Source organism: Equus caballus, chromosome 5 (genome assembly GCF_041296265.1).
Source record: "Equus caballus isolate H_3958 breed thoroughbred chromosome 5, TB-T2T, whole genome shotgun sequence".
NCBI classification, from domain to species: domain Eukaryota; kingdom Metazoa; phylum Chordata; class Mammalia; order Perissodactyla; family Equidae; genus Equus; species Equus caballus.
The window spans coordinates 64,431,407-64,445,621 of NC_091688.1; the positions used below are offsets into that span (position 1 = coordinate 64,431,407).

The window sequence follows — 14,215 nt, forward strand, 5'->3', positions numbered from 1 at the left end:
ATTTACATATCTAAAGTAGAACTCTTGTTTTTTCTTCCCAAACCTGTTTCTCCTCTAGTCTCTTCCATTTCACTAAAGGGTGCCATTCATTTGTTCATTATTCAAGCCAAAAAGGTAGGAGTTATCCTTGATTCTTTCTTATACTCTCCATCCAATTTATTAACATGTCTCGCCATTCAACCATTACTTCAAAATATATCCCCCTATTCTGACTACTTATCATCACTACCACCACCACACTGTCAAAGTCACCAGTATCTTTTGCCTGAATCACCACATTAGTTTCCTACTAACACTTGCCATTCTACATTCTTTCAGTAGTAGCCAGGATGATCCTTCAGAACCCTCCAATGTCTTCTATCACATTTGGAACACAAGACCTCATCGTGGCTTACAAGAGCCTATGTGATCTAGGCCCTGATTACTTCTCCATCCTCGTCTCATACCACGCTCCCCTACCCTTTATTCACTCCACACCAGTCACACTGACCATCCCGCCATTCCTTGAACCTGCTAAGCTTTTATATCAAAGAGGGGACTTGCTGTCTCTGCATGCAATGCTCTTTCACTAAATATTAACATGGCTGACTGTTTCACCTCATTCAGGTCTCTATTCAAATGTCAATCCAGAAAAGTCTTCCTCCTTAACAACCATATCTGAAACAGACACTCCTCCAACCACCACAACCAACCCTGGTTACCCACTACCCCTTTATCTTGCTTTAATTTTCATTATTTATACTATCTATCTGCACACATACACAGACACACTTATTCAGTCTCTCCCACTAAAATGTAGGATCCTTTAAAAAGCAAGTGTATCCTCAATGTCTAGAATAGCACCTGAAAAATAATGGGTATTTGATAATTTTTTGTTGAATGAATGAGAGGTAGGTACTACCATCATCATGTCACCTTTTTTTTTAATTAAGATTATGATAGTTAACAACCTTGTGAAATTACAGTTGTACATCATTATTAGTCATGTTGTAGGTACACCACTTCACCCCTAGTGCCCTCCCCCCACCTCCCCTTTCCCCTGGTAACCACCGATCAGTTCTCTTTGTCTATATGTTAACTACCACCTATGAGTGGAGTCATACAGAGTTCGTCTTTCTCTGTCTGGCTTATTGCACTCAACATAATACTCTCAAGGTCTATCCATGTTGTTGTGAATGGGACAACTTTGTGCTTTTTTATGGCTGAGTAGTATTCCATTGTATATATATAGATCATGTCACCTTTTAATGAATGAGAAAACTGAGACAGACAGAACTAGGGTCAGGCAGAGGAAATGTCTCTTTTTAGTGAAAACAAGTATTGTTTTTCTCATGGTCCTGTCCAAACCATTTGAGATACTCCTTAACCACGTTGGTTAATAACTATTAAAATAGCTAAAATATGAAAGCTATCTCAATATATACATTTCTCCCAAATGGTAAACTGTCTAGACTCTAGCCCCAGCTAGACTCTCCCCATATTAATCACTGGTTGCTCTTGATGCTATCCCCTAAAATTCAGAAGAAAGGGACTCTCTTCTAGGTTTCATCCCATATCCTGTGTAGTCTCCACCACAGCTCAGAGGGAGTCATCAGCAACATCTCACCTCACCAGCAGAAAGGAATACACAATAAGAAGCTATCACAAGGGATCTATAGTGTCTGATGGACCCCTGAACTATTAGCCTCCCCAATACAAATGAGCTCTTCCAAATTAGAATTATAAACTGCCAAAGCTCTCAACAGCATCTGAGCTATATACAGAATGAAAAAAATACACAAACATACTTGACATTTTACAAGGATGTCAAAGAAGTCTTCATCAGGTTCTTTGTTGTCATTAGTCATCAGGTGGCCAAGAACTGACTGACTGTTATTTTGTGTCAGACGAAGCCCCGGCAAATTACTGAAACTGGCCCTCTGGTCATCCAGACGGCGGCTCTGTGAGCTGGCAAGAAGATCTAAAAACTCATCCGTGTTAGGGGACACCATGGAAACAGGTGGAGCTATGAATAGGGAAAAAAATCCAGAATATTACAAAAATACTTCAGCACACTTGTTAGATACATGGAGTTCCTTTCTGCCTTGTTCAGTCCGAACATGAGCCCTGCCCTCTTGCTCTAGCTCTTCACAGAGAGTCCCTGATAGGCCAGGGCCCGCCTAGGTGGATGGGGAGGGGAGAATCAATCCCATAGGACTTCATATGACCCACGTGGAGGTTATTCAGATTTGATTATATTTCCCTTTATCTAATGTCCATCCAAAATGTAACTTTACAAGATACAGGGCTAGATTTCTGAAGGTAAATAAACTGGTTTTCTTACATAATTTCTCAGTCCAGGATGAGTGGGACACTGTTTTTATTCCATGCCCGGGACAGGAACCATTTAGCTAACTAAGAGTTAAGCGCTGCTGGCAAATCTAGGTCTCTGCTAGAGGAAATCTTCTGCTAGGTGAAATAGAAACATTTAAGTAACCTATTTTAGATCTAAGGCTCAGGCAGGCCTTAGCTTCAGCCTTAACTGTAACTTCCTCTTTAGTCTGTCTTGGCTTTTCTTTTTTAATCCAGGTATGAAACTTTTGCATTTTACATACAAATATAAAGCATAGATAACTATAATTTTTTCCTCATTATTTTTATTTTTTAAAGTTAGATTTTATCCCAAGCCCAAAGAAACTAGGAAGGCAGTATGATACAATCAATAGAAAGTGCAATGGACTAGAAATACAGACAAACTTAGGGGAACTGAAATGAAACCTTGTTTTGAACTGTACGAATACCTGCATTTCAGATATACGTGGATTCAGGCTGACTTATCATACCTCCTATGATGAGAACTAAATTCTCAGAAATAAATCACAAGACTATCAAAGGGAACTATTAAATTGGAGGAGAAGCCTAGATAACTTACTTTTTAGCATCATTCTAGTGGGAGTGGAAGAAGCTGCAGTTGAGGCTGGTGCACAGTTCTTTGCTTGTAAGCAGCACCTCTGATCATCCATCCGACTGCTTTGAAATCGGCTTAATAAATCAAAGAACCCTTCATCTGCAATAGTATCTGCACTGATTTTCTGAAATATTAAGAGAAAATCTAAATATTCCAGCATTATTTCTAGATCATCAGTGGAACAATATCATGATATACTCCAGTGCAAAAGCTAAAGGATGAAGATTAAAAATAAAAACTGAGGGCTGGCCTCGTGGCCAAGTGGTTAAGTTTGCACACTCCACTTCAGCGACCGAGGGTTTCACTGGTTTGGATCCTGGGCGTGGACATGGCACCACTCGTCAAGCCATGCTGAGGCGGCATCCCACATGCCACAACCAGAAGGACCCACAACCAAAAATACACAACTATGTACTGGGGGGCTTTGGGGAGAAAGAAAAATTAAAAAAAAATAATAATAAAAAGATAATTTTTTTAAAAAGTTGATATGTTTTAAAAAATAAAAATTGACCAAAAGAATACAAGATGGCAACATTGGTAATAAAAACTTATTTTAATCCAACTAATAAAAAGCATTTCTAGTTATTTTAGTTTTTAATCCTTGTATTTCTAAGGCTAAAGAAATGTACCTCAGACTCAGGGGAACTGCTTCAGATGCTGAATGAATTATGCAAGTGTTAGTGATGCAGGCAGGCACCCCAGGCTCAAAGTGCAGTTCTTAGATTCCACGACAGAATTTAAGTAAACTAATCTAAGAACCGATAAACTAAATAAGAAAGCATGTGTATTTTCCCAGCATAGTGATTTCCAAGGTATTTTATTATATTTAAAGGTTGGAAGATCCTGAAAAAAATATAAACTTCAAATAAGTGAATATTTGGGGCAGAGGGTAACCTGCCACACTTTATTTGGAAGGCTTCAAAACTAAGATGATGAATGCAATGTTTAATAAAAGTAATTATTGTATTTTTCATAATGATAGAGGTACATATACACAAAATGTTGTGGGCCTTGGGAGAAGGGCATAACTAATTCTTAGGGGAAATAAGGGAAACTACACGATAGTTGAGTCGGCTCCTGAAGAATGAATAAGCACTGCAGGATAGAGATGTTTCATATTGATTAATACGCAATCCCAAAGGTTTGTGGGATTCAGGGGACACTGAACTGAAGGGGAGGGGTGGGGAAGAGGAGGGGAAGGAGCAGACAAAACAAGGGGCTTTGTAAGACATACTAACAAGCTAAAACTTCATCCTATGTGAAATAAGAGGAGCACTAATAAAACAGTCCATTGTAAGCAGTTTTGTACAGAAGCAGAACTGGCCCCTCCAGTGAGCTGCAGGGGTTAATAATGCAGGGAGAGAGATCAGTTCAGGTGCCTATTCCAGAAATCTGGTTAAGAGATGAAGCAGGACACAGAACTAAGACACAGTAGCAGAAATTTAAAAGGTGGGGTGGGGTGCAGATCTGGGGGACACAGGGATTGAGTGGATGTGGTCAGTGAAGGAGAGGGAGTCTAGAGTGACACCCAGGCTCCTGGCTTGGGGACAGAGTACATGGCATCCCTTTAACTGAGATAAGGAAACAGGAGGGGTTGAGAGAGTACAGTTTTTAACATGTTAAGTTTGAGGTTTGGGAATGATAAGTATGTACGTAAGCTACAGTCAAATGCATCTAACAAAAATCTAACAAAAAGACTTTTTCCTAGGGGCAAAAAAAGCCTATAATTAAAAATTCTGAATGGCAAAACACAGTAAGGCTCCAGAAATATGGACATTTTCAGTTGGGCTAAGTGAGCTTAGTTAAAACCTCAAACCTTGAACAAAGGTGTGCCTTCCAGTTCTGCTCTGGATCTACAAAAATACTCCTGAGCCATTTTTATATAGCCCATAATGTTTCCTTTTGTTAGTCATACTTGCGGAAGAAATGTGTGTAAAAAAAACTACTGATAAAAGTCAAGGCAAAGGACATTACAAGGGTGCAGATATAGATGGAATGATGACAAGAGGGCCAACAGAAATCTCTGTTAAAAAAAATAAAAGACAATTTTTTCAAAGGCTCTCATTACTTGAAAAATGGACTTGATAATTTGAAGTATCTTTTTTGCAATTTATTTTGATCCTTTTATCAGAGTGTAGGGTAGCTAGATTAGAGATACTCCTGATACTTATCAGTAAACCCTTGGTATTTTTTTATTTCTAAGTATTTTAAGTTTTATTTAATAACCTGATTCTTGCATTCATTTTTCATCAAAATAGTTTTTAACTCTATTATGTTCAATAATATAAATAGAAGTTGATCCCAGCAGAAACTCTTCATTTTACATTAGTATTTAAAGATCCTTGAGCTGGCCCCGTGGCCGAGTGGTTAAGTTTGCGTGCTCTGCTTCGGCAGCCCAGGGTTTCGCCGGTTCTGATCCTGGGCGTGGACATGGCACCGCTCGTCAAGCCATGCTGGGGCAGCATCCCACATGCCACAAATGGAAGGACCCACAACTAAAAATACACAACTATGTACCGGGGGGCTTTGGGGAGAAAAAGGAAAACTAAAGTCTTTAAAAAAAAAATCCTTGAACATCTGAATTTAGTTTGTTCTGACTGCTAAGCTGAATGGAGGACAGCCTTAATGGAAGACACTGCAGTGAAATAAAAGGTAGTATTTTTGGCAAAAAAGTAACTTGAAACACCAAGAAATAATTACTATCCAAAGCAGTGTAGCAACTTATTTATGAATGGAGTAATTACAGTTTCTAGCTTTGAGGAAGATAGAAAAGATAGGGAAATATGGAAGACCTCTTTAGATACCAAGGATATTTTATATTAAATGTCTAATATAAATTACCGAAAATTCAGTATGAATACAAGAAAACTAAAATTTAAGTACTCAAAACATGATACTCAAAAACTTATTTTAAACATACCCTCTGAGAACTTGGAATTCGGTGATCAACAGAATTACTGGCATCTTGGAGAACTTTAGCGGAGGAATTAGTTTTGTATTTTTTCCCCTTCCATCTGTTGACAAAGAGCAGCTTTGCAGAAGGTTTGGCAATAAGAGGTTTTTGTTTAGCTAGAATTTCACTGTTCCAGTTCTGTACCTACAAAATTATAAACATAAATAGAAAGCAGGATATGAAAAAAAAGAACACCAAAGCTCTCTCTGGTTTCCCATAATCTTAACTGGACACCTGCAGTCATTTGGTATGGGGGGTGGGGGTGCGAGGGGGGGCGAGTGCTTTAGATCTCTTAAATTCCCTTTTGCCAGTATATCACTTATTTTCAACAGCTTGTACTGAATGTATACTGTGGATTTCTCATTATCAAAACATTAAAATGGTGGGTTCTAAGAACATAAAATAAGAAAGTTTGCCAAAATCCCATAAAAATAAAATTGGAATGGTCAGAAAAGGAGCCAAAGTTTTATTCTGGATGTGAGTTACTTAAAAATCTACTACAACTGGAAATTTTGGATGTATGTAGAATTTTTAACCATAATTAACATCTACAACTGATATAGCGGTAGTAATTTTTTGTCGATGAAACTGTATTGTTTTCACTAACTAACAGTACTAAATTCTCAATAGGTAAAACATCTAATCAGCAATTTACATAGGTCTAGATCTGGTTTAAATATACATAACACCTGTAAATAAGAGACTCAAAATAAGAAATATTTATTGAGTGCAAAGGAAAAATATACAGAACATACAATAGCTATGTGACATCTGCAACTTTAACATTCAGTCTTAAGTGTTTGCAATTAACTCTATTGGTCCATGTTATGTAGTAACTGATCATTTGATGAGGCACATACGGTCAAATGCACCGATTTTAAGTGTGTAGTTGAAAGTTATATAACCTCATCCCCAATCAAGACAGAACATTTCCATCAACCAGAAATTCCCCCATGAGGCACAAATCAGAATTAACTCCTGCACTGAGGCTAATGTGCCTGGTGAGGCAAGGACCTGATAAGTGCACTGAGCCAGCTCTCTCCTTCACAATGAGCTTGATTTTTCTTTCTCTATTCCTTTTCTCATATACGTTATATAAGGGGAAATTATTTACTAGAGTGGAATTCTTCAGGGTCTACTGATTCTAGAAAAAGTAAATGGCCCTTGATGTTAGAACATAAAACCGCATTTAAATCGCATGTGAAAATGTGAAAAATTTTAAATGTTTCCTATAACAGTTATCTGGACTTCTCAACAAAAACACTGAAGAATACCGAGTGGAACAGTGTCTTCAAAATTATGAAGGAAAATTATTTCCAACCAATAATTCTATAGTCAGCAAAATTACCAATCAAATGTGAGAGTAGGAAATGGCATTTTCAGACATCCAAGGTCTCAAAAGTTTCCTCCAACTGTACTCTTTCCCAAGAAGCATCTTAAGCGAGAAGTCTCCCTTTTTCTTTATATATACTTCTTTACTTTGTTACGAGGAATGAATGATGAATTCTTTGACAACTTTATTATGAGGAAAAGAAACCAACACAAAGAACTAATTCCACTCAAACATATTTTAAATTAAAGCTAAAACTTCCTCATGATTCGGCCCTTGGAAGATGACAGGGTTGAACGTGGTCAGTTCTTACGGGATTCCCCGCTAGTACCACTCGGGAGGCAGGCACAAGGTAGAACATTAATTTTGCTACTTGGTAGTAGGTTCCTACAAGAAGGAGGAAAGGAGACATCAACTGACTTAAAAGTTTTTGTGTTCTAGTGTTTTCTTAAAAAATAATTTGTAGATTTAACAGATCTGAGAATCACTCAGAAGGTAAGAGTTGGATATTTTGGGAAAATCACCACATCCTTCATAAGTTAACCAGAGTTTTTAAGCAACACGTCATTGTTTGGAATAAAAAAATAATGGATATAAGTTCAAATCAATTAGATGTTAGTCTTGTGAAGACTATTCACACAAAAAATGTCAATATTCCAAAGTTATATGGCTATTATTATAACAATAGGGTGGCAGGATAAACATGGAAAGATGTTCTTGATATATTACTACATGTTATAAAATAGTATCTATAATATGATTAATATTCATATGGAAATGCAAGATGAATAAATACCAAAATATTAATTGTAGTTACCATTGGGAGGTGGGGTTACTGGTAATTTTAATTTCCTTGTTGGAATTTTCTGAAGTTGTTATAATGAACATATTTTATAGAAAGTATTTTAAAAAATACACCAACAAGAGTATACTTAAACAATGTAAAATTAAGTTAAATGAAAGTGGAAGAAAGCAGCCTATATAAAGCCTATAAAAGCTTTCAATAACCTTTTTCCAATTCTAAAGTCCCTACTCTGTTACTTAAAAGAAAACAACAAAAAGCCTAGAGAAGATGCATCTTGAATAAGAAGTTATTAGTTAAAAAAGTGCTTTTCAAAAACGCAGCTAGAAAACCTAGCTTGATCATAAATATCACTAATCTTGCCAATAACATTGCTGTTGTTTAGTTGGAAAAAAAAAAACCTCCTGACTCTTTTTTGATTTTCCTGGTCTTCTTTTAATTAAAAAAAAAGTAATACATGTACACTGTAAAATAGTCAAACAGTTCAAACTGGTATATAAAGTAAGTATTTCTCCCAACTTGTACACCCAGTCCTTTTCCCAGAGGCAGTCATGGTTAGCAAGTTTCTCACACATTCTTCCAGAAATATTTTATGCATCTACAAAGGATATACATGCATAAACAGATAGCAGTATACTGTACACCTTTCGCACTGTGCTTTTTTTTGATTCTTTTTAAAGGAAAAATTTCAAGTGACATTCATATGGGACAAGTCTTATTTAAACTATTTCATTTAAGTTAAAAGTTACCAAAATTTTCTAACAGTTCAAGAAATTTAAAACACAAAAACTGCCAACCTTTTCTGGTGTTAACTTCATAAGTTCCATATTTTCCATACTGTGTCGGCGTCCAAACTTAGGGCGTGCACCTTAGTAAAAAAAATTGATTCAAATAAACCAGGGAGCACTTAAGACTACAAATTCAGCATCACTACATTATTCAATTTTAAAGTCTGTTACATAAACGCATATGGGAGGAGAAACGTACAAACACGTGTTCTTTTAACTATAATAATTTTCGATACCAACTACATAAAAATAGACGATACACTCCCTCTAAAATGGTTTGATGTAAGGAAGTTACATTTTGGTTGGAAACTAACTTTGATTACTAACATTACCCCTTAATTTAGAAAAGGCATTTTATAATAACTAGTTTTCTACTATCCACACAGTCTCTTTAAAAAAAAAAAACCCAAACAAACTGTACAGTGGTTTAAGTAAGTAAAAACATAAGGAAAAGGATTTAGGCCTTCTATTTTGAGATAATCAAAATAACATTCCCAGTACTATATTGTTACTCTTTTCTGAGTTATCCATTTCCATTTTAAGATCTCATTAGATGACAGACTTACTGCCAGTTGGGAAACAAGTTAAATAAAAAGGTTCTCAAAAAATTTTTTCAATAAAGTTATCAGTAAATATAGAGAATTTTCATATCCATTCAATCTTTCAAAGATTAAGCAATATTTTAAAAGGCATAATATAAGTAATACAAGATACCTAATACCCAGCTTAAGAAATAAACCATTACCAACACACTAACTGCCCCCATAACTTGCCTCTTCCTCCCTGTAGTTTATATTTTCATTACACATGTGGATGTCTCTAAGCAATACAGCTTATATATAAGATTATATATAACAGTCTCATTCTGTATATATCCTCCAACTTGCTTACTTTGAGCAACCCTACATTTGTGAGATTCATCCAAGTTGATATGTGTAGCTTAATTTTCATGACCAATTTAGGACTAAGAAATTATTTATCCATTCTATTGGAGACAGATATTTAGGTTGCTCCCAATTTTTTGTTATTATAAGCAATACTACTACAGTAATTCTTGGAAATGTCTCTTAGTGTACATAAGCGAGCGCTTCTTCAACTTTGGGTATCAGAGGTATATAACCGGGAGTGGAGGTGCTGGATCATATGGTTGGTACATCTTCGATTTTACCAGAACGTTGCCAGACTGCTCTTTAGAATATATCAATTTCTATTCCCATCGACACTGCAGAAGAGTTTCCAATACCCACATCGTTTCAATGCTGATATTATCAGACCTTTTAATTTTCGTCTACCTCACAGGTTTTCAATATTACCTCACTGTGGTTTTCCCTGATTAAATGAGTTCAGTATCTTTTCATATATTTATGAGCTATTTGTATTTCTTCTGTTCATTGTTTTGTGTATTTTTTAGTTAGGTTATTTGTCTTGTTTTTAATTCATAGGAGTTCTAATACATTGAGGATACAAGTCCTTTTTTAATCATAAGTCTGGCAAATGTCTTCTCAGTCTGTTTTCTCTCTTTATGGTTTCTTTCAGTGAAATGAAGCTCTTAGTTTCAATGTCAATCTTGTCCTTAATGGTTTTGTTTTTGTGTCTTAAGGAATCCTTCCCCTCTCTGATACCATGAAGATATTCTCCTTTATTTTCAGAGGTAGGACAGCACACTGACTAAGCATGGACTACTCTAAAATTAGACCACTCACTCAACTGTGATATGACCTCGGGCAATTACCTCTCTGTGATTCAGTTCTCTCATCTGTAAAGAACAATACCTATTTCATATTGTATGATGATAAATGCATCATTATCTCTACAAGGGTCAATTAAGCATTAGCCAGCATCACCACTATTATTGCTTTAAATCTGTCATATTTAAATCCTTAATCCACCAAGAATTTATTTTGTGAGATATTAGTTTTCATATATGCAAGGAATTAAAATATAGGCTCTATATTCCATTCCACTGGTCTATTCCAATAGCACACTATCTTAATTACTGTAGCTTTGTAACCTTTCTATCTGTATAGAAAGCCCATGTCATTTCTTGTTTTTCATCCAGATTGTTTTGGCTTTGAGTTCTCAGACCTTTTTTCTTTCATATACATTCATGAATGACCTCATCAAGTTCCACAAAAGAACTGTTGCAATTTGCTTGGCAGTGCATTGAATTTATATCAATTTGGGGAGAATTGACATCCTTTATAATATTTAGTTTTCCATACTTCAAAATATCTGGTTTTCTGATACGAGCAAGTACTGAGAGAAATATGTTAAAATTTCCCATTATGATTCTGGATTTTCCCATTTCTCCTTTTAGTTTGGTCAGTTTTACTTTATGTACATTGAAGCTTTGTTATTAGGCTTAGTAGGCACATACAAATTTAAAGCTTTTATCTTCCTAATGATTTATTAACCATTGTGAAGTGACCACCATCATTTCTAAAAAGATCTTTTGCTAAAAAGGTCTGAGAACTCAAAGCCAAAACAATCTGGATTAAAGTACATTTTATTTGCTATTAATACTGCTATACCAGCTTCCTTTTGATTAATTTTTCCATGGAATAGCTTTTTCTATCCTTTTACTTTCAGGCTTAATACATCCTAACATTTTAGATACTTCTTTTGTATTTAGTTGGATTTTATTCTTTTTCCAATCTGATACTCCTGTTCATTAAATGGAACATGTACATTTAATAGGGTTACTGATATATTTGGGTATTTGGACTATTTCCTCCTTGGTGAATTACATTAATTGATTTTCTAATGTTCAATCCACTTGAATTCCTGCTTATTTAAATAAATTGCTAGATTTGGTTTGCTAATATTTTTAGAATTTTTGCATCTATGTTCATGAGTAAAGACTTGCATGTAATTTACCTTTCTTGTATTGTTCTTGTCTAGTTTGGATATAAAAGATTATACTGCTCTCAAAAAGACTGATGAAGCGTTCCCACTTTTCCAGTTATCTATAAAATTTTGTGGAAGGTTGGAATCAATTTTCTTGAACGTCTAGTAGATCTCACTTGTAAAACCATGTTGGCCAGGTATTTTCTTAGTGGGAAGATTTTAAATTACTAATCAAATTTCTTTATGGTTTTAGGCATTAAGGATGCCATTTACATTACATTCTACCATTAGATTTTTCTAGATTCAGTTTTAAGTTGTTTTTCTAGAAACTGTCCATTTCACCTAGGCTTTCAAATATTTTGTCATAAAACTATTCAGGATAATCCCTTACCTTTTTAATCTCTGTTGCATCTATAGCATAGCCCTCTCTCTCTCTTTTCTTGAATAATCTTGCTGTAGACTTGTTAGTCTTTCTAAAGAACCAAATCTGGGGTTTTTAAAATTCTTTCTATTGAATTGTCATTTAATTTCAGTTATTATTTCTTTAAGTTTATTTTTTGTTTTGTCTTTTACTTTTTAAAACTTGAAATATTTAGCTCAATTTTCAGTCTTTTTCCTTTTTAAATATCACACAATGTAAAATTTGCTGTCAGAACCAATGTAAGTCATATCCCACAAATTATAATTCAGTCCTAAGTTATTTTTGAATTTAAGATTTCTTCTTCAACCCATAAGTTACTTAGAGTGTGTTTTTAAGTTTTTAAGTGAATACGTTTTATACATTATCTTCTTGTTAATTTCTAACTTAACTGTACTATGCTCAGGGCATGAAATCTATGTGACACATATTCTTTCAAATTTGTTGAGATTTGCTTTATTGACTTAGCATGTGGTCAAATTTTTGGAAATGTTTCATGAATGATTTAAAAGAATGTAAACTGATCAATTTCTAGGTGCAGTATTCTATATATCCATTAAATCAGTGGTTTTCACTTTTTAACTATGACCCATATTAAGAAATACATTTTGCATTGCAACCTGGAACACACATACACAAATGTATAACAAAATCTTCACACAACAGTCCTTGCTCTTATCATGTATGATACCTTGGTTATATGTGTGTGTGAGTGGGTATGGATGTATTAATGGTAGTTGCAACCCGACACTGATTTTACAACTCAGTTTGAAAAATACTGCACTAGATCAAGCCTATTAATTGTGCTTGTCAAATCCTCTATATTATTACTGATATCTGACTCCTGATTGATTTTTACCTATCAATTACTGAGAGGCAGGTTAAAATCACATTAAGACATAAATAAGATACAGATCCTGAAGCCAGATCGACTAGGTTTAACTCCCATTTCTATACTTACATAGGTAACCCTGGTAAATTTATTTAACCTCCCCTGCTTCCATTTCCCCATGTGTGAATTAAGGATAATAGAAACTTACCTCCTAGAGTTGTTATGCTTAAATGAGTTAAAACAGGTAAAGCACTTAAATCAGTGCCTGGCACATAGTAGGCACTCAATAAACGTTAGCTATTATTACTTTTTTTCAAATCTGCCTGATCACTTTTGTTCTTCCTTTATTTCAATCCTGTTATTTCTGTAAACATTTAACCATAGTCATTTTATATTCTGTATCTGATCATTCCAGTATCTGAAGATCTTGGCGATCTAATTTTGCTGTTTGTTCTCTTACTCATGTTGGCTTGTTTCTCTATGTGTTTGATATTTTGTTGTTGTTGTGAGCCTTTATAGATCTGGATCAAGGATGCTTTCCTCCAAAACATATGTGATCTTACTTCTGCTAAGTCCCTAGGAGCATTTCTAACCCAAAAGCACTTTAATGGATTGGGGTTTTACACTGAGTACATAGAATAAATCAAATTCCAAACCAGCATGTAGGCAGGCTTATGAATTCAGATTCTTAGGGAAGATTCCTTTTACTCTACGCTGAGCCAAGACCAGAAATACACAAATTTCCCTTGCAGTTCCTTTAGCCAGCAGACTTTTCCTAGCACTGAGGATACAGCAATGAACAAAAGGGACCAAAAAATACCTGTTTTCATGGAGCCAAAATGAGCAAGGGGAGAGTGGTAGGAAATGATGCTGAAGAAGCAAGCTGGGTCCAGATTACAAAAGGCCTTTTAAGCACAGTAAGGACTGAGGATTTGGTGCTAGGTGTGATGGGAAGTCACTGGAAGGTTTTGAACAGAGGAATGACATGACATGAGTTACTTTTTTTTTTTTTTGGTGAGGAAGATTTGCCCTGAGCTAACATCTGTGCCAATCTTCCTCTGTTTTGTATGTGGGATGCTGCCACAGCATGGCTTGATGAGCAGTGTGTAGGTCTACACCTGGGATCTGAACCCACAAACCCTGGGGCACTGAAGTGCCCCATGTGAACTTAACCACTATGCCACCAGGCCACCCCATGATTTACATTTTAAAAGAGCACTCTGGCTGCTGTTTGGAAAAGTCAGTGTGAGGGGTCAAGAATGGAAGCAAGGGAAACAGATGGTAGGCTAGTACTCTAC

The 14,215-nt window shown here is 35.5% G+C and overlaps 1 protein-coding gene across 4 annotated transcripts in view; it reads right to left on the reverse strand.

Annotated features, from left to right (window-relative positions):
• The window catches only part of GPSM2 (G protein signaling modulator 2), a 47,426-nt gene that overhangs the window by 5,848 nt on the left and 27,363 nt on the right, over nucleotides 1–14,215 (reverse strand). For all 4 annotated transcript variants that reach the window (XM_023641512.2, XM_023641511.2, XM_070268597.1 and 1 more), the window contains 4 exons: nucleotides 8,830–8,900; nucleotides 5,868–6,044; nucleotides 2,912–3,071; nucleotides 1,788–2,005 (listed from right to left, as the gene is read on the reverse strand). In XM_023641512.2, the coding sequence (XP_023497280.1) occupies nucleotides 1,788–2,005; nucleotides 2,912–3,071; nucleotides 5,868–6,044; nucleotides 8,830–8,900 (626 nt within the window). The remainder of the gene's footprint in view (nucleotides 1–1,787; nucleotides 2,006–2,911; nucleotides 3,072–5,867; nucleotides 6,045–8,829; nucleotides 8,901–14,215) is intronic.